Below are 25,340 nucleotides of genomic sequence, written 5' to 3' on the forward strand. Positions count from 1 at the left end.
GGACCAAGACTGCCAGGGGCTGTGTGGAAGGGGTGATGGCAGAGCAGCAAACTCCGGCCAGCTCCCCCCAAGGTTGTAGTTTTACTGCTGTAACTGGGAAAACAGGGGAGGCCTGCTGGCGCCTTAGCTCTGGGGTGGAAAGATCGTGATTTCCCCCGACACACCCTTGACAGCACCTGTCTTAGGTACTAGGATGGGCAAGGCAGTGAAGAGCCCAGCATGATGTTCCCCATCTTGGTCCATTTGGGCTGCTATAATCCAATACCACAGACTGGGTGGGTTAGACACCAAACATTTATTTCTCACAGGTCTGGAGGCTGGGGAGTCCAAGGTCAAGGCACCAGCAGATTTGGTGTCTGGTGAGGACCGGCTTCCTGGTTCATAGATGGGCGTCTTCTCGCTGTGTCCTCACATGCAGAAGGGCTGAGGGAGCTCTCTGGAATCCCTTTCATAAGGGATTAATGAATCCTATTCATGAGGGCGCCATCCTCATGACTTAATTACCTCCCAACAGGCCACCTCAAAATACCACCACATTGGGGTGTAGGTTTCACCGTATGACTTTGAAGGGACACAGACATTCGGTCTTATAGGATTCCCTGTAAGCACAGCCCAGACATTTTTGCTTTGTTTCTTCCCTTCTTTCAAACTAAACTGTTAGTAGTGAGTAAATTCAGAGACACGGTCAAGATAGGGGAGGAAAATCTACATGGTGTCACTGTCCGTCCATGTCCGTGGCCTGACTGGGTGACCTTAAACAGGTTACCTCACCTCTCTGTGTCTCAATTTACTCATCTATAAAATATGACTAGCGGCAGCACTTGCCTCTAGGTGCTTGTGAGGATTAAGTGAGAGAACAGCACGCAGCCCTGGAACGGTGCTGGCCTGTAATGTGAGCTCTGTGCTAGTTGTGGGTGGGATGATGCTGCTGGCTCGCTTCTCCTCCACGTGTCTTTAAGAGCAGGGACAGGAGGAGGAGCAGCAACAGCTGTAGGTGTGGTAGCGGCAGCAACCATAGTCACAGCTAACTCCTATGACATTTTACTATATCCAGAAAGCAAGCCAAGGTGTGAGCTCCTTCAGTTCTCCTGACAACCCTACAAGGTGCACACCATCGTTAGCTACATTCTGCAGATGAGGAAACTAGCTAAGAGGGGAATGATTCTCTCATGGCCACCAAGGAACAAGATCTGGGATTTGATCCAGACCTGTACCTCTTGACCAGGACTCCAGAAATCACTTAATCAACCAAGATTTATTAAACACCTACTCATTCCTGCCTTCACGGAGGTTATATTCTAGCGGGGAGGGAGGAAAGAAAACATACACAGGTGTACAAATGAACGAAATAATTTCAGACAGTGATAAAAAAAGCTATAAGAAACTTAAACAGGACTAAAGAGTTGCTGGGGCGGAATTATTTCCATAGGGTGGCCAGGGAGAGCCTTTGAACTGAGACCTGAATTGTCACAAGGAGCCAGAGATAACATCTAGGAATGAAGGCCCTCACACATGAACAACCTTGTGTCTTCAAAGAATAGAAAAAAGACCAGTGGATGGAGACTAGTGGGCTGGGGACTGGTGTAGAGGATGAGGCTGTAAAGGCAGCTGAGGCCAGATCACATAGAGCCTTGTAGACAAGGCAGAGTGCCTGGATTTCATTCTGACTGAGAGGGAAGCCAGAAGATGGTTCTAAGCAGGGAAGTGAATACTCTGTTTATGGTCTTAAAAGAGTTCCCATAAAAGGGGTGGCAAGACTCGAAGCAGAAAGACCAAATTAGGAGGTTCTTGCCATAGTCTGGAGAAGAAACGACGGTGGCTCTGCCAGGGTGGGGCAGTGAAGGGGTGATACAAGAAGCCAGAGGCGGAATCCACTGAGGAGCTCAGGCTAAGAGGACTTGCTGAGAGGCTGGAAGCGGAGAGCTGATAGAAAGGGAGGAATCTAAGATGACTCTTAGGTTTTGGTCTTGAGCGACGGAGAGTATGGTGGTAACCTATACGATGAGGAGTCAGGAAGGAACGGGTTTGGCATAGACAAACCAAGGCTTCTCTTTTGGATGTTTCCGGATTGAGATGTCTGTGATATACCCAATTAGAGAAGTTGGGTAACAACTTCCCTAAGTCTGGAAGTCAGGGGAGAGGCCTGGGCTGGAGCTCTAAATTTAGGAATCATGAGTATGTTATTGTTTTTAAAGCCATGGGATGGGTGAAGTCACTTAGGAGAGAAGGGTGTAGATGGAGAGGAGAGGAGAGTCCAGGATGGAGGTGGAGGACATACCAACATTTACCAGTGGGGTAGGGGGAAGAGGAGGCAGCCTTTTACGGGAGACTGATTGTGAGCTGCCAGGGAAGTGAGAAGAAATCCGAGGGGGAGGGATCAGGGGCTGGGGGTAGGCATATAAGCTGAGAGAGGAGAGGGATTTAGAAAGATATAGGGATCCATAATGTCCCATGCTTCTTGAGAGGTCAAGAAAGATGAGAGCAGAGAACAGATCATGGGACTTGGAAATCTTTGGCCATTAATTAGTTAATTAAAGCAAAAGCAATCAGCGCACTGCCCGGCGCATAGGAGGTTCCCAGTGCACGTTTGCTGGATGAAATCAATCACGGAGGTGAACAGCATGCTCAGTGTCTGATGACACAGGACAGGTTCACCGGTTACATCTTTTTTTTTTTTTTGAGGAAGATTAGCCCTGAGCTAACTGCTGCCAATCCTCCTCTTTTTGCTGAGGAAGACTGGCCCTGAGCTAACATATGTGCCCATCTTCCTCTACTTTATATGTGGGACACCTACCACAACATGGCGTTCCAAGCGGTGCCATGTCTGCACCTGGGATCCGAACCGCCCCCTGGGCCGCCAAAGCGGAACATGCGCACTTAATCGCTACACCACCAGGCCGGCCTCCCCCCACCCCAGTTCCACCTTAATTTCATCATAGTTTTAATCACCCCTCACCTGCCCCAGAGTTCCCATCATGTTGAGAAGGAGTGGCTTGTGCAGGACTTGCAGGAGATGGAGCAGGCCAGGGAGGCTCGTGAAGACCAGGGCGAGGAGCTGGCTCCTCTCAGCCCCAGGGATAGCAGTTCGGCTGCTCCAGTCCCCTTGCGCTGGCTCTGCCAGCAAGTCTGCTGCCTACAGTCATTGTATTTCAGTAGCCTGTAAGAGCGGGAAGGGAGGAAAGAAAACATACCAGTGTACAAATGAATGAAATCATTTCAGACAGTGACAAAAGCTATAAGAAAATGAAGCAGAACTAAAGTGTAGCTGGGGTGGACCTACCCTCCCAACCTCCTCCCTCCCTGGCAACGCCCTTCTGCACTGGCAAATCTGCAGCTCAAGACTTGGCCACAAAAATTGCCTGAGTTCCAATGAGAACGGGGCAAAGTTTAATGCCCAACCTAACAATTCGAATCAGAAATTCCATTTTCCTCCAAAGGTGTATATAGTGGCGGAGGATGGATATTATTTTTGAGCCCTTCTGTGTCTCATTTAAGTCCCACAACAACTCCTGAAGACTGGTATTAGTAACTCCTGTTTACAGATGAGGCACAGCGAGGTGAAGAAACTTTGCCCCTGATCGTGTGGAGAAGTCAAGATTTGAATCCAGGTCTGTCTACTTCCAAGAGAAGAGTTCTTTCCTTTCCTGGATATTTGGCAGCAGGAGAAAGAGCATGATCTTTTTCTAACATCCAGAAGGGTAACCTCATGGGGCATCATTTTATATAATCCCCATGAGCTGGATCCCCCAGCCCCCCAGTTTCCAACTGCGGGACTAACTCTGCCCTTGCACAGAACAGGAAACCCACTGCCTCATTCTACAACCTCATCTACAAACTTAGTCGCCGAGTCCTGGTTCTGTGGCCACAAGATCGCTTAATAATCCTACGGCCCATTCCCCAGGTCTCTGATGGAATGTAGCCAAAGACATCAGCTGAGACTGCAGCTGCAGTGAATCTTAAAACCTCCGAGGTCTGGCACAGCTTCCAAAAGGGGTTCGGTATTGATCAGGGGCATAATTAACATTGTTTATTTCAGGGGGGCTTGGTTAGGTTAAAAAAACAAAACCCTTTATTAAAATCGCTTTTTGCCTGATGACAGGATTACAAACACGCACAGACACCCACCCCCCCTCCTGGAGGAAAGCCAAACAGACTTGCTACAAGGAACAGATTCACTGAAACCCGCTCCCCCTTTCCAATGTCTACCCCATTCAAGCTGAGCAGCAATTAACAGTGGAGCAGGCAAAGCCTAAGCCACAGAGTAAAAATAGAATCCCTTCCCCCTTCCTCCATTCTCATTTCCATTTTTGATTAATTTAACCAGTTCTGTCCATTAGTCATCCTGGAGACTCCAGTTGAGTGGATTTTCCCAAGAACTGGAAAGCTTATTAATTTTGGAGGCGTATGTCATTCATTAGCAGTTGACACGTTCCCTAGTCCCTGCCCTCTCTCTCACTAGGGCTCTTGAATGAGAAGGCAGCAGAGGCCCAAAATGGCTCAGGCACATGGCTGCAGCCCCAGAGACATGCAGGAAGGAAAGGTTGGCTGTGAAGTTACGGTGGCTCTGTCTGCTCTGGGCTTGGGACGTCTCAAGGCCAACTTGCTGTCAACATCATCTGTGACAAGCCATCACTGGCAAAGCAGTCACAGGTACTGGGTGAGCATCCTGAATTTGGGGATCAAGAGAACCCCAGTCAGGGGCTGGCCCCATGGCCGAGGGGTTAAGTTCGCGTGCTCCATTTTGGCAGCCTGGGGTTTGTCAGTTTGGATCCTGGGCACAGACCTACACACCACTCATCAAGCCATGTTGTGGCGGCATCCCACGTAGAAGAACTAGAATGACCTGCAACTATGTGCTGGGGCTTTGAGGAGAAAATAAAGAGAGAACCCCAGTCGAGGGACTATCTGAGAGGTATTTTCCTCAGGGAGGGGCATTGGCCTGCCGGAGCCTAGGGAGGGCCCTGGCCGGGGCAGGATCAGTGTTACACTAGCCCGTCCCTTCCCGCTCTTCCAGAGGCAACATCAAAGGTCACCCCTTCTTCTTTGTTTTAGTTTACTATGGCTGCTATAACAAATAAGCACAAGCTTAGTGACTAAAAACAACACAAATTTATCATCTTACAGTTCTGTAGGTCAGAAGTCTGACATGGGTCTCACTGGGCTAAAATCAAGGTATTGTTGGAGCTGTGTTCCCTTCTGGAGATTCCAGGGGAGAAGCTGTTTCCTGCCTTTTCCCGGTTCTAGAGGCTGCCTGCATTCCTTGGCTGATGGCCCCTTTCTCCAAGTTAAGCCAGCAACAGTGGGACAAGTCCTTCTCACGTCACCTCGCTCTGACTCTCCTCTTCTGCCTCCCTCTGTCAATTTTAAGGACCTTTGTGATTACATTGGGCCCACCCAGGTAATCCAAAATAATCTCCTTATTTTAAGGTCAGCTGATTAGCAACCTTAATTCCACCTACAGTCTTAATTCCCCTTTGCCATGTAAGGTAACATATTCACAGGCTCTGAGGATTAGGATGTGGACCTCCTTAAGGGGTCATTATTCCGCCTCCAGTAGTCTCCACGTCACCAAGTTGGACTAAGTGCCCTCTGTCAGAGCACCTGATACCGCAGGTTGAAATTATTTGTTTCCATTTCTGTCTCAACCACTAAATGGTTCCTCCATTACAGCTAATGCTCTTTATTTTTTCCTTCTGCACTTAACATAGTGAAAGTGCTAAATAAATGCTTGTAGAACAGCTATAGTCATGGAAATTGATAAATTTGCACCTGGTACTTCCCTTTACATAAATGAAAAGGCTCACACTAGAAAGTGGGTGACCCGTCAGTGTTCACGCATTTCTAGCTGTGGGAATGCATTCGTCTTTGCAGGCAAAGGCAAGGGAAGAGTCGTCTATGAAATGATGGTAATCCACCTACTATTCATTTGTTTAACAAATGTCTATTGTTGCTACTATGTATCAGGCGCTGTTTTAGGCACTAGGAAAACAGTGCCTCCTGCCCTCATGGCACTCTATCCATGGAGATGGAGAAAGACAACACACATAGGCAAATAAGATAAAGCAGGATTTGGTGAAAAGTGTTTCGGGAGAAGCAGCAGCAACAAATGCAGAGGCTCTGAATCTGGACTGTGCTTGGCATGTGGAGGGGCAGAAGGAAGACCAATTTGGGCATCTATAGTGTCATGAGGAGCAGTGAGGGGGGAACGGGTGAGCAGGCTGGAAGCCCAGGTCAAGTGAGGACTTGACACTCAGGGCAGCCACCTCCCTCGTGCCCATTGTATTTTATGCAAAGGACTTGGGAGTTAGGCAACATGGTAGCCCTGGAGGCAACGATAGGGAATTTGGCTTTTACAGTGGTCCCCCTTATCTGTAGTTTCACTTTCTGCAGTTTCAGTTACCTGCAGTGGGCTGTGGTCCAAAAATATTAAACAGAAAATTCCAGAGATAAACAATTCATGTTTTAAATTGCACCCCATTCTGAGTAACGTGATGAGATATAAAACAGAGCAGATTGTACCGCTCCATCCTACCCAGGAAGGGAATCCTCCCTTTGTCCAGCGTGTACACTGTATACACTACCTGCCCATCAGTCACTTAGTAGCCGTCTCAGTTATCAGATCAACTGTTGTGGTAACACAGTGCTTGTGTTCAAGTCACCCTTATTTTACTTAGTAATAACCCCAAAGCGCAAGAGTCGTGATGCTGGCAGTTAGGATATGCCAAAGAGAAGCCCTACAGTGCTTTAAGTGAAAAGGTGAAAGTGCTCCATTTAATAAGAAAAAAAATCATATGCTGTGGTTACTAAGATCTATGATAACTTTTATAACAGTATAATGTTATAATTGTTCTATTTTATTATTAGTTATTAATTTCTTACTGTGCCTAATTTATAAATTAAACTTTATCATAGGTGTGTATGTATAGGAAAAACCATAGTCTAAAAAGAGTTTGGTGCTATCCATGGTTTCAAGCATCCTCTGGGGGTCTTGGAATATATCACCTGTGGATAAAGGAAGACCACTGTATTGTATTCAGAAAGGGAAAATCTAGGAGGGTTTTGTGTAAAGGAGTAACATGATTATACTTGTAAATATATCAGTCTGTGGCTATATAAAGAATGAAACATCAGGAGGAAGAGCGGATGCTGGGAGAAGAATTAGCTATCAAAATGGTCCAGGCAACAGATGATGGTGGCTTAGATAAAGATTGGACCAATTTGGACTACGCTTTGAGTGTAAAGTTAACAGAACTTGTTGCAAAGCTAGATGTTTTGGTGAGGTAAAGGGGACACTGCAGGATGAAGGGCACTGAATGAGTTGGCAAAGACTACGGAGGGGACAGTTTGGGGAGGAAACTCACAATTTCTGTGGACTCAAAGATTCATGGAAAAAAAAGAGCATAAAATGATTAAATTGATACCTTTTGCTGTGTAGCACTTTACCATTTATAGAGCCTCTTCTCATCCATTATCTTAATTGATCTTCAGAAAACCCTCTGAGTTCAGAGTATTTCTTCCTTTTTGCAGCTTGAGGAAATCGAGGCCCAGAGAAGAGAAGTCTAATACACTGACAAAGATCGTACGTTTATCATGGGTTTACTTCTTACTTCACATGACTATGGCTTAGTCTTTGCCCAGCACTGGAGGATAGGGAAGGGAAGGGGGAATCGCTCGTGTATGTAATTGACCCATGTTTAAGTATATCGGCTAATTCGAGCCCCCTGTGCGGTTCACATAATTCTATTTTGACAGCTCAGTAGGTGGCATCAATAACTGAGTTGTGAGATCTGCTGTCCACTCAAGCAGCTTCCAGCCCCATCAGCGCAGGTCCCTTTATCTGCTGAAATACTCGAAGCACCTGCTAGCCTCCCATCGTCATCAGGCACAGCCTAGAGGCAGCAGAGGGCAGGGGAGTGCTCGCCCCCACAAAGCTTGTAGTGATACTTGCTTTTTATCTTCTCTACATCTTTAACCTGAACATACGAATTTAAATAGGATTTATCTCACTGACAGGCAACCTTAATCCTGGGTCAACTAGTTCATCCTGAAATTTGGGGGTCATTTGAAAATCCCTATAATGTAGTGAAATTGTCATTGAGGAGTTACAGAGGAGAAAATGAGATCATCAAGCTCAGGAAAAAGATGGTAAGATGGAACAAAGGAATCAGTCAATCAATGTGAACAAGGTATTGTGCTAAACACAATGGATAGACAGGTTTAGAAGACGCAGTTCCTGCCTCAATGTACTCATCACTGTGGGACAAGAGGATATGAAATTATGGAATGTTCCTAATATAATGTTCATTTTAAATTGAATGTGAAATTTAGATTCCCAGTGTCAAAGAGAAAAAATGCAGACTAAATTGTGTTTATGCTGAGTACGTGTCAGACTGTAAAATTGAACTGATGCCAAATGTCATATTCCGTGTAGCCTAGGTGTTCCCCAAACTTCCCCTGCATAGCATTTTTCAGTCCCTGTTGACTGAGAATCTTCTGTATTCATGTCGTCATGGGATCACTAAACTACAAGTCTGTATTAATATGACACATGGCTGCCAGCCCCTAGGGAGGTTATTAGGTAGTGGAAGCATCCCTGGGACGGTGCCTGATGTGTCATGGGTACCAGGCCATATTTATTGAATGAATGAGTGAATGAATGAATAATATGAGACACGCTTATAAAAGTTCTAACATGAGATAAAATGTGATACGTGTCTCACAATACACTAGTGCTATGGTTCTTAAACCAAGTGTGTAAATGAAGGCTTTGGGTGTTCACTTCTCCCAATGCTCAGGGAAATCAAATATAAGCTAAAACTCAGAATTCTCTCGATTTTGAACTTTTCTCCTAGACGTTTTCCTGAAACATGTATGGTCTACATAACAGACTCTGGTACAAAATAATATATTATTTCATATCAAGTTATATATAATAACTTACTTTAAGGATAATATCATAATATTTTATGGTGTTCTGCACCATGACTCTCGTGTTCTGACCAGAACTTGAGAACTCTGCTTTAGAACTTCAGAGAAGGAAGTCTTTCCAACTCAACTGTCCAGAAAGGACGTAAGGGGTGGTGGGAGGGGGAGAGGAAGCGGTCAAGCAGAGTCTGGAAAGATGGGAAGGATTTTACCTTTTGAGGATGTCTAATGTTACTGAACAACAGTCAGCACCTTTTGAAAACTACCTAGTGGCTTTCAGATAGGAAATTCCCAACTCCGTTGAGGTTCAAGATGGTAAGTCACAAAAGGCATTTTACAGGTGTTTGTGCGACTCTCATAGTTGGAAACTTGGCTTTAGTGAGGATGGAGACAAGGGGACAATAGTGGTCATTAGTGTTTGTTCCAGGGTCAGACAAGCCCAGTGTGGGTAACTTGGACTTCACGTCTTGCACTTGACTTTTCTAAGCCCTCTACACAATGGGGACAATAATGGAGCTTGCATTATTGTCAGGATTCAACGAAATTATGCCTGGCACACAGTAAGCACTCAGTATTTGAGTCTTTTATACTTATCGAAACAATCCATGAGCTCAAAGTTATAGATGAGAAAATGGAGGCTCAAAAAAGGAAGTAATTTTACACAAAGTCAAAGATCAAGTCCTAGGTAGAGCCTAGACTCAAACCCAGGTGTAAAACCCATGGTTAACGTTGTTGATAGACAATGCCTAGAAACACTTCCCATCTCTGCCTCACCAGCCTGAGGGGGAGGTAGCTAGGCCGGCCAGGTACTGGGAAGAGCAGAGAAGAGCTAAGGTGTTTTGCTGGTGGAGTCTGGCTTTCAGGAAATCAACACACCGTGGTTCCCATGTTGCCTGGGCACGTACGGAGGGGGCCCCTGAAGTGCGCTACGTGATCACCAGTGGAGATGGAGAGATCTCTTGCTTGTCAGCCAAATTCAAAATGAAAACAGGGTACAGGCTGTCCCTTCTTCCCCTACAACCAAGTCACTAAGCACACATGCTTGCTGAGAGATAAAGCCTTTGTTTTCTCCAGTGATTGCCAAATCTGTCCTCTCTCTGCATCCGAGCACAGAGGACTCAAGGTACTGGAGGCGCCCTGGCAGGGAAGGAGGGCCCCTGTGGTGATGGTTGTCTGGAGCCAGTGGGAGGGCCTAGCAGGTGGTAAGGTGCTCACTGAATTTGGTGACTATTGTCCACATTGCCCCTGGTACATTGTGTTAGGTCCACAAAGAGATGTTCCACTCTGGTTAATTCTCTGTGATTGGTGAGAGCACACAGCCAGTGAAGCCCAAATCAGAGGTTTATTCCTTGGACCAGTTCATTTTACTGGGACCCTGCCCTCAGAGGTGTGGGGCTCCCTGTGTGTGTCAGCCCCAGGTTGAAGGGGCCACCCTTTCTAATTATCAGACTAGAGGAGAAATGATGCAGAACGGGGGTCAGTAGGGGGCTGTAGAGCCGGAGTTGGGTTTACATACTAGCTCTGCCTCTTCCTGGCCTGTGACAAGGGCAGATGACTCTCAGAGTCTCATTTCTTCATCTGTAAAACAAGCACATCATGAGAATGGAATGGAATCCCATACATAAGAGTCTAGCACAGTGCCTGGGGATGGGAGGCTGTTACTCCGTCTACTCCAACACAGTAGCTATTACTACTCATGTACACAAGTTGCAGGAACATTCAAGGCACAGGTCCGACTGTCAGTGGGTTAGGAGCAATGTTTCCCTGTAGAAAGCCAGCACTGGGAACACAAAGGCGTAGCACTGGAGCCAGGAGAAGACAGTGAAGCAGTGACCAGTACACACCAGAGTCCCTCTCCAGCCATGCCGAGATGGACCCTCCTACTCAGCCACAAACCCCTCACCTTGCTCTGTAAGGAGGTGACTGTCAGCAGGGAGCTGCTCCTCTCTCCCGCTCCGTGATTGTGCCTCTCATTGCGGTGATTATGAATACAGGCTAGAAAAGGGGGACATCTCGGGAGTGCGGCCCCAGTCCCTGCAATGCCATGACAACCAGCTTCCCAGCAATCACCTCTAATAATGGCCACACACTCACGGTCTCTTCCACCTGGGCAGAGGCTCCCCAGGGAGTTCAAGCTTCTCTTGGAGCAGCTGTGCAAAGCTTTCTGCTGGGAACAAATTACGAGAGAGAGAGAGGGAGACGAGAGGCCTCTAACCTGTGATGTACGGGTGGGCCCAGGAGCCTGGGGACGCTGGCTTTGGGAATGTGTGATTCCACAGGAGGAGGTATAAAGCCCCAGGGGTACCTCTGCCACTCGTCCGCCCTATAGAGAGGGATACGATGGAGAGAAAGACCAAATATGAGTGCTTGTAAAGCTGCCCTCGCTGCCACCAGATTTCTTCATTAAGCTCCTGTCGAGACACCCACTGCCAATGCATCGTCTTGCTTGTGCTGGGTCCGCCTCCCTTTACTGCTGCCTGCTGGAGAGAATGTGCTCAGAGACCTCCTTCAATCAATATCTTTCCAGAACAGCAGTTCTCAAAAAGGCACTGGCCCCGCTTGGCTAATAAATGATTATTCCTCACAAAGGAAGGACAAACAGGCCCCCAATTAATAAACTTGTCTGTGGAGGTTAGCCCAAATTCAGCCTTTAGATTGACAGGTAAGCCCTCAGGCAAACACAGTTTCCCGCATCCCCTCTCTTTAGATCACAGACTCCGGCTGAGGCTCCTTCATGAGGAAGGTCTCCCCCAGAGCTAACGAGCCCTTAAGATGCTGTTCTCACTCAGGGAGCACGTGGTCCTTCAGCTCCCAGTCTCTCCCAGCCTCCGTTTCCCCAGCTGTGAAATGGAGAGGTGCCGGCCAGGGAACTCCTGCTGTTATCACCGGTGCCGCCTGTGGGGCCTGTTCCCTGAACTAGGATTGTGTAGCTCCTTGTGAATTCCGGAAAAAAAACATATTTTTTAAATAACAGGGAGAAGTCTGGAGGGTGGCCAAATTAACTAGGATGAGGAAGGAAAGAATGCAGTGGGCCGAGGAGGTTAAAGAAGACTTCCTGGAAGAGACAGTGAGCCCTGAAGGTTGACAGGAGACAGAGACACAGGGGAGCTGACATAGGTGGTATTCTGGACCAAATGTTTGTGTTCGCCTGGAATGCCTATGTTGAAATCCTAACCCCCAGCATGATGGTATTAGGAAGTGGGCCTTTGGGAGGCGATTACGTTGTAAGGGTGGAACCCTCATGCATGGGATTAGTGTCCTCATAAAAGAGACCCTAGAGAGCTCTCTCACCCTCTCCACCATGTGGATACAACAAGAAAATGACCCTCTGCAACCCAGGAGAGGGATGTGCCAGAACATCCAACCAGAACCTAACCATGCTGCCACGCTGGTCTCAGACCTCCAGCCGCCAGAGCTGTCAGAAATTTCTCTTGCTTATAAGCCACCCAGTCTATGATATTCTGTTACAGCAACCTGAACTGACTAAGTCAGGTGGGGACTGAGCATGGATCAAGTCCTAGCACGTGCTAAGTGCTCCATAAACATCGGCCATCATTATTCCAGGGTATAAACCAGAGCTTACAAACTACGACCCATGTGGCTTACACATGTATTATGTTTTATCCACACACTAAAATTTTTAATTAGTTGCTAACAGTGAAACATCAACATTCCTCAGGAAAAATTTAGATTTTACCAATGAGGTGATCTGACTATGCTGGACCAATTCCTTCATGGCAGCAATCAGCTGGAGCTGAGTGGAAACTACCCCCTTTATAGGGTGTTTGCCACAGTCCTTACCACTCCCTGTTATGTACTCATGAATGCTTCATCTATGTCATTACCTGTCTGGCCCCTGGAGGCAAGAGGGCTCTGACCCTGGGGCAAATGATGAGTGGGCCAGTCAGGGCACAGTGGGGTATTTGAGGAGGAGAGAAGTGGGCAGTAATATTGGAGTGCTGATCTAGGACCTGATATGAAGGGCCCTGAATGCCAGGCCAAAGGGATGGGACTGTTGGCAATTGACAATGGGGAGTCACTGTAGATGTCTCAGCAGGGAAGTGGTATTGCTTTGGGAAGAGTTACTCAGCACACAGCTGGATCACATGCAGGCTCAGGTTCGCCCACTAAATCCTGATTGTCTAAGCTGCTTGGCTGGCTGTGTCTTTGCAGCTGCTGTGTTCTCATTTCTCTGGACCATGTCAGCCTGTGGGTACAGCAGCAGTGGCAGCAGCAGGAATGCTGGGAGGAGATGGTAGCTGAGTTTGGTGGCTCACCAGCTCCCTTGGAAGCAATGAACCTGTCACAGTCCATGCCCAGAGCAGCCCACTCTGGCCTGCCTTCTGGGCCAGCTGTAGAGGAGCAGCTGCTGAAAGGGAGCGGGCTCTTCAGAGACCGACAGGGAGAGAAAGTTGCCGCTGGGGTCCAGAGAAATAACAGCAGCTTCCCAGAGTGGGCGGTGAGCTCATAAACTCTGTCCCCTCCCTTTGTTGACAATATGGGGAAAGAGGGGTGTTCATTTCCTAATGCTGCTTTAACAAATTACCATAAACATAGTAAACTCGGTGACTTGAAACAAAACAAAATTATTATCTCACAGTCATGAAGGTCAGAAGCCCAAAATGTGTCTCACTGGGCTCAAACCAAGGTGTCTTCAGGGGCTGTTCTTTCCCGCAGGCTCTGTAGGAGAATCTGTTTTCTGGCCTTTTCCAGATTCTAGAAGCAGCCCACATTCCTTGGCTCATGGCTCCTTTCCTCCATCTTCAAAGCCAGCGGTGGTAGACAAGTCTTTCTCACACTGCGTCACTCTGACATTGACTCTCCTGCCCCCTTCTTTCACTTATAAGGACCCTTGTCATTGTGTTGGGCATAGCCAGATAAACCAGCATAATCTCCCCATTTTAAGGTCAGTTAATTAGTAGCCTTAATTCCCCTTTGCCATGTAACATATTTTCAGGTCCTGGGGATGAGGGTATGGACATCTTTGTGTGTGGTGGGAGACGTTATTCTGCCTACCATGAAAGGAGCAACTTGTCTTCCTTTAAGAAAAAAAGCCCCCAGCCCTGATAAGTAGGTGGGTCCCCTCTGTGTTGAAGGAAGTACCAAAGAGCCAGGGCCTTTGTCTTTGTTGCTTGCTCTTGTAACCCCAGCCCTTGTCCAAGTGCCTTATACCTCTTAGGCACTCAGTGCACGTTGGTTGAATAGTGTGTGATAATAGTATTTGTTGACTTCTGACCATGTGCCAGGCACTGCGCGAGGTGTCTTAGCTGCTTTTATCTCATTTGATTCTTATAACTTTGCAAAATGGGAATCAATGTCTGCAATTTAAAGACAATGAAGCTGAATCTTAGAGAGGTACAGAAATTTGACAAAGACAATCCAGCCTGTACATGGTGGAGCATGGGTTCTAGCCCGAACTTGTCCATTAATGTCTCTGTTCCAGCTGAGAGACATACCTGAGGAAGGCAATTTGAGGTTTACTGGGAAAGGTGTCATCCTCCAGCCTTTCCACATGATGTCTCTGTGTCACCAGTCCTAGGACCGACCCCACTGTCCCCGAAAAATGTATTTGTCTCCTCTGGCATTTACTTCTGCTGATTCCCCTGTCCGGCACAGGAGGTACCTCTCCTAGCCCCCAAACGCCATCATCAGGGGTCAGCAAACTGTGGTCTACAGCCAAATGTGGCCCACCACCTGTTTTTGCACAACTCTAGCGAAGAGTAAGATTTCTACATTTTTAAATGGTTGAACAAAAATCTAAAGAAGAATACTGGTTCACAACACATAAAAATTAAATGAAATTGAAATTTCAATGTCTATAAAGAGAGCTTTGTTGGAACATATGCTCATCTGTTTACATATTGTCTATGCTGCTTCCCCCCCATGAAGGCTTTTTACAAAAGTGCAGCAGGGACCAATGGCCCTCAAAGCCTAAAATATTTACTCTCTGGCTCTTTACAGGAGAAGTTTGTTGACCTCTGGCCTATCCAGAGCTTATTGATCATTCGAGGTTCAGCTTGTTATTAAGCCTTACCTAATCACACCAGCCCAGATCACACCACACCAGATTGTCTCATCATTTCTCCCCTCCGTGAATTTTTAGTCCATTTTTTCTGTCTGAAAAAAAGTTTTGATTATTTCTTATCTTTGAATGATTAGTTAGTAAAAGAGAAGATATTTGTGAAATATATCTAGAAGTATTTTGAAAACAGTTATATAAATCGGGGACCAATGTAATCTCTTCTAGATTAATTGCTCATTCTCGTGCTGCTATGCATTTTGTTGCTACTGTGTTCACTGTTGAACAGTTGTTTGTAGAATTAATGAAGGGGTAGATGAAAAGCAAATTGCAAACGTTGAGCAATTGGGCTTTATTGTTTCCCAATTCAGAATCCTCTGAGTCTTAATATGATCTAAGTTCCAGTCTCCAGCCCATATCTGGAGACTATATCATTAGGCCCATGGTAGTACAGTAGCCACTAATTAAATCTTAAACTTCTCTCACTGTCCTCAGCTGGGTAAAGGCCAGCATTATCAGTCCGTGGGAGTTCTTTCTCTCCGTGGGAAAACTGTTGGCCGTTTCTCTCATTGGGCAAGATTACTGGATGTGTCTTCCGTGTAGTAAAAATTACTGGCTGCATCTCAATCACTGAGCCTTTTCTCTCCAGGGGCAAAACTGTTGCCTGCATATCTCTGAAGGTAAATTGCCATCTGCCTCACTCTGTAGGAAAATTGCCAGTTGTGTCCCCATTATGGGGAAATTGTCAACCATGTCTCCAAACGGAAAAGCGTGCCAGCTGCGCTTCTCCATAGAAGAAATGTCAGCAGAAGTGAGCAGTTTAAAACCCCAGGCGTGATTCCGAGTCTGTTCCTTTTTCATCATGAACAAACCTTCACATGCCCCTGTCTGGTTTCCTTTGCTCTCTCTCTCATCTGCCTGAGTCATCAAAGCCAGGGTGTGGTGACATTGTTCAGCACCAAATGAGAACCACGTGTAAGAAGGAAGGTGCGTTTCAAGTGACAGTCCAGAGATTAGCTAGTGTGTGTCTGTGTTACAGACCAGTTAGAAGACCTAGAAGTTGATTTAACAACTGGTCGCTCTTAAGATCTGGCCCAAATGGAAAAACACATCAGGCTTTGCGACTCATTTCACACCAAGCTTGCTTAAGTAGCACCCACTTCTGCATTGCTGCTGCCTTCTCTATTATTCCGGGTACAGGCATCATGCTAAGTGCTTGACATGAAAGACCTCATCTGTCCCACAACCACCCTAGAAGGTGGGGACTCCTCTTATCTCCATTTGACAGAGAAGGAAAATGAAGCTTGGAAGGAGTCTAGCCACTTGTCCAAGACTTCATAGCTTATAAGTATCAGAGCTGGATTTCAACCCCGGCCTGCTGAGCTTCGAACCACTTGTACTCTTAGCCACCACACCATATGGGATGGAGTGTGAGGAGGCCTTCAGGATCAGCTGTGGTGGCCTTGGATCCCCCTCCTGACCCTTCAACACGAGCATGAGTTCCTGTGCAGTGTCCAGTGTGAGGTCCGGAGAAAGGAGCCACACGCAGGGACAGCCTTTACTGGGGTTTCCCCACATTCTCTCTTCTCTCTTCTCCTGTCGCCGGAGTCCACAACCAGCACACTGCATGCTTTCTTTCTGCTTTTGCCTCAGTGGTAATGAATGTAGTTTTAGCCTTAGATTTCTCTCAAGTCCGCAGTTGTCTTCTTAACTCTTCCTCTCTCTTATATGTGATTTCAACTCTTTCCCAGGATTCTGGTACCTTCAGCTAGCCAGTCACCTGAGGTCTCTCAGGCGAATAGCCCTGTGCCAGGCACCATGAAGGATGACATCAAACATAAGATACTTTCAGTTCCATGGAGACGTATTCATATCTGTAGGTGTTATAACACAAAACGCTGTCCACCTAGGACACCTAACATAGCCTATAGGATTTGAAAGGAAGTATCAGTTGCTTTTGACTATACCATTGTAACCCAAAGTGTATGCTGAGGACTCTGTACTAGAGAAACACTGGGCTGCCAGTGATTTGCCAAAAAAATGAAACAGAATAGTAGGGAGGGAGGTGGTGCGATCCAATAAGATTTGAAAGCAGAATTAAGGCAGTGGTTCTCTATCAGGGACAGTCATGCTCCACTGGGGACATTTGGCAATATCTGGAGCCATTTTTGGTTGTCCCAGCTCGGGATTGGAGATTTACTGGGCAGAGGCCAGGGATGTGGCTAGACACCATACAGTCCCCCAACAACAAAGAATTATCCGGCCCCAAATTCAATAGTGCAAAAGTTGAGAAACCTGGATTCCTAGGCTAAAGAATGGTAATTTTTTTTTTTACCTGCAGGACTTCTTGGCACCTTTGATAGGCTAATTGCATTGTCAACCCCTAAAACTGAGTAGGAGTTTCCCAAGTTCATCTGACCTCGAAATGTGGAATTTCTGACATATTCCTGAGTGTTCTGCTGACGTCGCTTTGGGAAGCCTAGCCTAGAGTAAAGGGCATTAGTAGAGAGAAATGGAAAGACCAGACTAGTAGAATTCAGAGATCTTATCGTCTCAGAGCTAGGAGGGACCTGGTAGGCAATCCTACCTCCCTTTCAGTTAGCGGCTGTCAACAGGCACAAGAGTTGATGGCTCCCAGTCATTCAAATGAGAGGCAGTAAGACAGAGGTAAGAGCATAGGCTGGAAGCAGACCGAGTTCAAATCCTGGCTCTGCCTCCTGCTAGCTGTAGAACTCTGTGCCTGAGTTGACTAAGTAGACTGATTTGTGTAAAAGGGAAATAATAATACCTATGAATATTGAATGAGTTAATACATGCAAAGCACACAGCATAAGTGCTCCACAGAAAGTAGGTATTAAGAGGTGGCTAATTTGTGTCCAGGCTGGATTCCAACTCAGCATCTCTGACTCCCAGCCTGATGTTCTTTCCAGTATCCCTTGATGGGCACAGGAAGAGGTAAGGAGGAGCAGAGGCACAGAAGTAGAGATGCACCAGTATATCTAGGACATGAAGGAGCCCACTTTGATTTGATTGTTTCAACGAGAAATGATATTGATAAAGCAAGGAAAGGCCTGGTGGGGGAGATAGTGTAACAGGCAGACAGATGGTGAGTTGAAAGCCCATCTCTCCTCCTCACAAGCTGCGTGATCGTGGGCAAGTTATTCAACCTCTCCTGATCTGTCTCATCTGTAAATGTGGACAGTGAGAGTACCTTCCTCATAAGTCTGAGCGTTAAATGGGATAATGTATGCAAAGCATGAGGCCTAAGAAATGGTAGCAAATGTCATTATTGTTGGTGTTACTGTTACTATTGGGTTCTCCGAGACACAAGCTCCCTGTTGGCAAATCTGACACATCCCCAGTGACTAGGTCTGGGCTATTAGGATTCTCATCAAGACTGCTTCCTCACAAAGGGAGCAAAGCTTGTCTTATCTCCACCATGGCTCTCTTCCTTTCTTCTCTTGACGTCTTTATTTTCTAGAAGCCAGTTGGAAATCCTGCAGGTCAGCAGGATTTCTAATGCCAAGCCAACGGCCTCCAGGAGAAGTTCCAGTTTTGATTTGTCCCAAGATCTATCACTCAAGCACTAGACACCTTTGTACCACATGTTCAGTAGAGTACATGGAACACACAGGAAGGGTCCATTTGCATTCCACTCACTGCTTCCCCAGCACCTTTATTCCCCTCTGATAATGCAGTAAAACCTCACTTATTCACATCCATAACTAACCTTGTATAATTGTTTAACATTTATCTCTTCCTCTAGCCTGTGAGTCCCATGAGGGTAAGCCTGGATCTGTCTTACTCCTTGTGTCCTTGGCTTGTAGTGCAGGGCCTGGCATGTGTCCATCCAACAAATGCTTTGTATTTGTGTGTTCTAGGTCATGTACTAAGTGTTGTGCATATGTGTGCCTGCGTATGAAAGACACTTAAACAGCTGATAAAGGATTGCTCAGCCTGACTTAGTGAAAACCTCGAATTACAGATGACTTCCCATGGAGTGTAGTTTCTCCTACTTTTCAAAGACTTAAAGAAACAAATCTGAAGTGAATAAAGCATTGCTTAGATAGGTTCCTTTCAGGACCTGTTTAATTGATAGGTATTATTTTCATTTAAAAATTAAAATGGTTTGTCAATATTCACTCATTTAACATATATTTACTGAGCACCTCCTATTTTCCAGGGAATACAGCAAAACAAAACCCCTGCCCTCATAGAGCTTGCATTCTATTAGGGGAGACAAATAAAATATATTAAATTGCAATGCACATTAACTGGGGGAGAGGGACAGTGGGAGGAAAAGGTGCCTCATTGCTGACAGGCCACAGGGATTAGGATCCAGGGGTGAGCAATGGCCTGAGAGTCTGGGCTTTTTGTGGTGAGGGTTTTGACAGGTCATACAAAGTCCTAGGGTCCCCAGTCTATACTTGCCACTGATGGCGTAAGGCTTGAACTCATGAATCCTAGGTGTAGAAGCCATGCTCCTAAGTGTTTGAAATGGATTCACTCTCTTAAGGACTTTGGCTGTATAAAAGGATAGAGTAGAACTAATCATCATGAAGAACCCTTCCACTAACTTTCATCTAATTAATGCATAATAAAAAAAAATGAGTGTGATAACCAGAAAAAAAAGAGTCTTCCAGTTTCCACTCTTTTTTTTTCTTTTCTTCCTCTTCTCCCCAAAGCCCCCCGGTACATAGTTGTAGGTCTTTCTGGTTGTGTTCTGTGGGACACTGCCTAAACTTGGCCTGATGAGTGGTGCTAGGTCTGCGTCCAGGATCCAAACCAGTGAAACCCTGGACCAGTGAAGCAGAGCGCATGAACTTAACCACTTGGCCACAGGGCTAGCCCCAAAAGAGCCTTCCAGTTTTATAATTCCATGATTCTAAATCGATTCTACCCTGATATCTTCTTACAGCTCCTAAAATAAGGTCTTATACATAGTACAAGACAGAATTGCATTATGGTTAAGAACAAAGACTTTGAAGTCAGACAGTCCTGATTCATAGCACAGCTCCCACTCTGCGTAGCTGTGTTGTCCTTGGACAGGTTACAAAACCTCTCTGTGCCTTAGTTTTCCACATCTATAAACTAAGGAATCATCATTCCTACTTCAAGGATCATTGTAAGGATCATGAGATAAAACCCGTAAATCACAGGGCCTGGAACACAATAAGCTTCCCATAAACAAACAGTAATTGTTCACACTATTAAACGTTGCTGCTGAATGAATGAAAAGAATTCATGGAGTTGATATTAAGACTTGGATATGCATAGAATGAACTACAAAGTGCTGTGCTGGTTGGTATGTTATACTTATCCTGTATACATATCCTGTGTATCCTATGTAAATAATTAGTGGTGGGTTGGTTAAAGAATTGTTTTCTTTCATTTCACCTCCATCGTCTAGGGCTTTCATTTTGAGGCCTTGCAATGTTGCCATGCTGGGCCCCCTGTATGCCAAGTATTTACAGAACAGATTCCCAGGTATAACCTTGTAAATGTCCTTTATGACATTTCAATATCCCACAGGTTCTGTGGTCCTCGGTCCCAAATTCTCAAGAGTCTTCATGAGTGAAATATGATTGGCCAATACAGAAGCAGTGCACGCTAATGATGATAAAAATAGCGACTGACATTTATTGAGGACCTACCATGTACCAAGCAATATGCATCCCCGTTTTACAGCTGGGAAAACTGAATCTCAGAGTAGTAAATAGAATGCGAATAGCTGGTAAATGACAGAGGCAGGAATTAACTGATCCAGAGCAGAGATTGCTGAGCCCTTCCCGCTACGGCCTCAAGCTGTCTTTACAGGTGCATCAGGTGGAGGTGACCAAGTCTCAGAGTTCCACTCCTCTCTCTGTTGAGGTGTTTGCATGGGGTGTGTCTGGAGTTCCTAAGCCCCTGGTCCTAATGAGATTACCTGAAATAGAAACTAATATGAAAATCTGCTTCTCAACAATGAGGATACCAATCAGAGTCCAGGGGTCTTCATTAATTGCTTGATTGAAGTCCAAGAGATAAGCACATGGATTGAGACATTGGGTCAGAGACTGTAATAAGCTCATGTTTTTCCATTTCAATGGATTTTTTAATTCTCAAGTTCAATTCTGATTGATTGGGTTTTTTTGTTCTCTTTAATATTAGTATTTTGCTTTGGCTCATGGTTTAATTCAGCAAGGTTTGAAAGACAACTCATTATAATCTTAGGTTCCCTACGTAGAATTTGAGACTGACTATGTGAGTGCATTGAGCAGGCAGGAAGAGGAAGCCTTGGGGGATGAGTTCACTCAGTAACCTGTAGGCTGTTTGGTTCAGCCAAAATGGCGATACAAACACTTATTAAGTGGAACTATACTTAATTGCCATTCTTGTAGGTCAAAATAATTATCAGTAAGTATATATAGCTTGACATCACATGTGCTAAGCCCCTAGAGAGCAAAGAATCATTAATTTATCTGGCTTTGGTTCCAATCAATCAACAAATATTTATTGAATGGTTGTGTGCAAGACTCTCAGTACAAACATAAGAAGAACCATAGTCCTGCCCTCAGGAACCCACATCCTAATTGAGATAAGACAAACCCATGGAATGTTAAATAATAATGTGAAAAATGATTGTTTCACTGTTAAAGTACCTAAGCAAATACTAAATAAATGGGCCAGACCAACTATGATGGTGCTTCAAAGAAAAAAAAAAATCATTTGGGGCTAAAATAACACATAAAACATGAGAGCTATGAATCAAGCAGAATTTGAAACAATGAAGGAGGAATGATCAGGCAGAGCACAGAAATGTGCAATGTCAAGATATACTCTATACATTCAACGTGAACCAGAGAAGTGCAAAAGCAAGGTAGAAAGACAAGGCAGCTTACAATGGGCTTCCATATCAAACTGAGGAGCCACGACTTTATTCCTGTGAGTGGAAATCAGCTGAAGCTACTGAGAGAACTAATAAGGGCCTGGACATTAGAGGAAATGCACAGAATCCACAAACAACATTGTAGCCACAGTTTACTGATGAGACTGAGGCACAGGAAAGGTAAGTAACTTGCCCAAGATCACACAATTAGTAATTGGCAGTGTGACCTTAGACCCAAGGCAACAAAGCCCACTATTAAACACCGTGATCCAAGAGATATGAAAACATACATCCACACAAAAACTTGTACATGAATATTCATAACAGCATTATTCACAATAGTCAAAACGTAGGAACAACCCAAATGTCCATCAACTGATGAAGAGAATAATAAACAGAGTGTGGTATATCCATGCAATGGGGAATATTATTCAACCATAAAAAGGAATGAAGTACGGATAGATGCTACAACATGGATGAACTTGAAACCATTACACTAAGGGAAAGAAACTAGTCACAAAAAAATGCAAGTTGTATGATTCCACTTATGGGAAATTTCCAGAATAGGTAATTCCATAGAACCAGAAAATAGATTAGTGGTTGCCTAGGGCTGCAGGAGTAGAGAATGGGGAGTAACTGCTAATGGGTATGGAGTTTTTTAGGGGAGTTGATGAAATGTTCTAAATTTAGATTGTGGTGATGGTCGCACAATGACATGATTACACTAAACCATAAGTTAGTAAATGTTATAGTCTGTGAATTATATCTGAAAAAAGCTGTAAGGAAAATTTTTAAGCATGTAAGATGACTCAGGTTTTGGTATGTGCCATAACACCCAGAGACCAGGGGCAATGTGAAATGGAGTTATATATCCATATATATAAGTACTATAAATACATAGTAGACCTGGAGCTTGGAAAAATGGTCAGTGCCAGATCTATGGATGGGACATTTCCCATGCCAGTCCTACCATGAGAAAGAAAATAAAGAAACCAGGGTCAGCTTTTCCTGCTGCCAGGAAGCTGACAGTTCTCTATCAGCAACTTACATTCTGCAGATTCCAGCCCTAGTCCCAGTTCAGCTGTTGGCTTTCTTGCCAGCCCAAACATGTTAGAGTCAGTTGATAAAGATGTTCTAAATTCTTCTTGTTTTGCCTCTGTTCTGCAGTTTTTGAAGAGCCGGAAGATCCCAGCAACAGGTCGTTTTTCTCTGAAATTATCTCTTCGATTTCGGATGTGAAATTCAGCCACAGCGGGAGGTATATCATGACCAGAGACTATCTGACAGTTAAAGTGTGGGATCTCAACATGGAAAACCGCCCCATCGAGACTTACCAGGTATAGACACCACCCATCCATAGGTATATTGAGCATTTCCTTTGCAGACTTCCTCTGCCTGCAAAGTCTTACAACGCAGAAGGAAAAAAAACAGCACATCGTGATAATAAAATGGTACAGCCTGTAAGTGCCATAGGCTTTAAGGCAGGGGTGCATATGGAGGGGCTAGAGTTCAGTCTAACTTAGCACTTACTGTGGGATGGACACTACAGATACAGAGATGAAGAAGACAGACAGGGGGCTGCTCTCGTGGAGCTGACTGTCCAGTGGAAAAGCCAGATGATGGACAGGGAATTGAATGTGCAGTGATGGAAGAGATGATACTGAGTGCCACAGGAACCCATACAGGGAGGGCCAGCCCGGTGAGAAAGGCTGTCCTGAAGAAGTGACCCTTCGGCTGAGTCTTGACTGCCACAGGCTAGCCAGAAAAATTGTATTCTTAGAAGAACAGTATGTTCGAAGGCCTGGTGTCAAGAGAAATGTGGTGTGTTTGGAAAATAGTTCTTTACACCTTGAATATGGAACACAGGGGCAGAAAGAAGAGCGTGGGGTCATAGGCCCTGGTGGAGTCAATTAGGTTATTCTGTCTTAATCTCAGTACAATAGGGAGCCATTGAAAGGTTTTGCACAGGAAATGACATTATGAATTTTTTGTTTTTACTGTGTGTTTGACATTGCAGTTTGCCAAGGAGATTAAAGGAATTTAGACAGGAGGAGACACTGGCAATTTTGCCTGGCACAGTGGCATGCAGAGAGGGAGGGAGAGGCAGGATGGAGACTCTGTGAGGCTCGCTTGCTGATTGAAGGTGAAGAGAAAAGGAACCAAGAAGACTGTGAGGAGTCGTCTGACTTAAGCATTGGCTAGATGCTTGGTAGATTTGCTGACGAAGGGAACAAAGGAGAGGGCAGTGTTTAGAATGACTTTTTTGAAAGAAGAAGACCAGACTTTGAGGTAGAAAAGATTTGAAGAAGCTAATTCTAGGCAAGAGTACAGTTGAAGCAAGGATCAAGAGGCAGGGATAAACTGGTCTTATTTTAAGATTTCTTAGGTTAGATAAAAAGAAGGGGGACATTCTAGCCAAAGGAATTTGATTTACATATTTTTTCTGGAAACATAATTCGCATAGCATAATATTCACCCTTTCCAGGTGTATATTAGTATGTTCACAAAGTTGTGGAACTATCACCACTATCCAATTCCAGAACATTTTCATCATTGACTAACATTTTAAAGTGAACATCCTGATTGTGCTGGTGAGGAGAGACTAGGAGGGGGCACGTGAGGAGACAGAGAGAATAGTTAGGAAGTTATTGCAACATTCTGGCAAGGGGTGATGGTAGCTTAGATAAGGGTATTAGCAATGGATATATTTCCAAGGTAAAACCAACAGGATTTGATGACAAATTTGATGTGAGAAGTAAGAGGAAAGAGGCACCAAGGATCACTCCAAAGTTTATTAGAAAAATGGGATTGCCATTTTATGTAGATGAGGAAATTGAGAGTTCGGTTTTGGACATGTGGAGTCAATTAAACATCCAGAAATGGCAAGTAGACAGCTCAGTGTGAGTCTGGAAATATCCTAGAGAAAAGAAGAGGTCAGGAACCGTGCCCTGGGACCCCAGTGTTTACAGGTTGGGAAGAGAAATGGATTTGACAAGAGATTGGAGAAAAGTACCAGTGAGGTAGGAGGAAAACTGAAAGGAGTGTCCTGGAAGCCCACTGAAGATGCTGTCTCAAGGAAGAGGAAGTCACCAACTGCCAAATGCTGAGCCAAGTAAGAAAGGACTGGATCACCATTTGATTCAGTAATGTGGAGATTATCAGCAACCTTCATGAAAGAGGTGTAGGTGAAGTGGTACGAATGAATGTCTGATCAGAGTGGGTTCAAGAGAGACTGTGAATAGAGGATGTGAACATAATGAGTATGGAGAACTGTTTCAAGAAATTTTGTTCTGTAGGGGAGCAGAGAAATGGGGTGGTAGCTGGAATGGGATACAGGCTTAAAGAAGTTATCACATGTAGAGAGGGAAAAAATTGAAGCAGCAAACTCCTTGAGGGAAGCAAGAGGGAACAGAGTCCATTGCAGAATTGGCCTTTGATGGGAAGATGGGCAATTCATCCATCAAAGGAAGGACAGAAGAGTACATAGCAACAAGTGCAATGGGTTCATAAATTTTGTGATGGAACCAT

General features: G+C 45.1%; 1 protein-coding gene across 6 annotated transcripts in view; it reads left to right on the forward strand.

The window, feature by feature from the left end:
* Positions 1–25,340, forward strand: part of PPP2R2B (protein phosphatase 2 regulatory subunit Bbeta) — a 435,701-nt gene that overhangs the window by 401,418 nt on the left and 8,943 nt on the right. For all 6 annotated transcript variants that reach the window (XM_070517246.1, XM_070517250.1, XM_070517249.1 and 3 more), the window contains one exon: positions 22,980–23,149. In XM_070517246.1, the coding sequence (XP_070373347.1) occupies positions 22,980–23,149 (170 nt within the window). The remainder of the gene's footprint in view (positions 1–22,979; positions 23,150–25,340) is intronic.

This window comes from Equus asinus, chromosome 9, assembly GCF_041296235.1.
Source record: "Equus asinus isolate D_3611 breed Donkey chromosome 9, EquAss-T2T_v2, whole genome shotgun sequence".
NCBI lineage: Eukaryota > Metazoa > Chordata > Mammalia > Perissodactyla > Equidae > Equus > Equus asinus.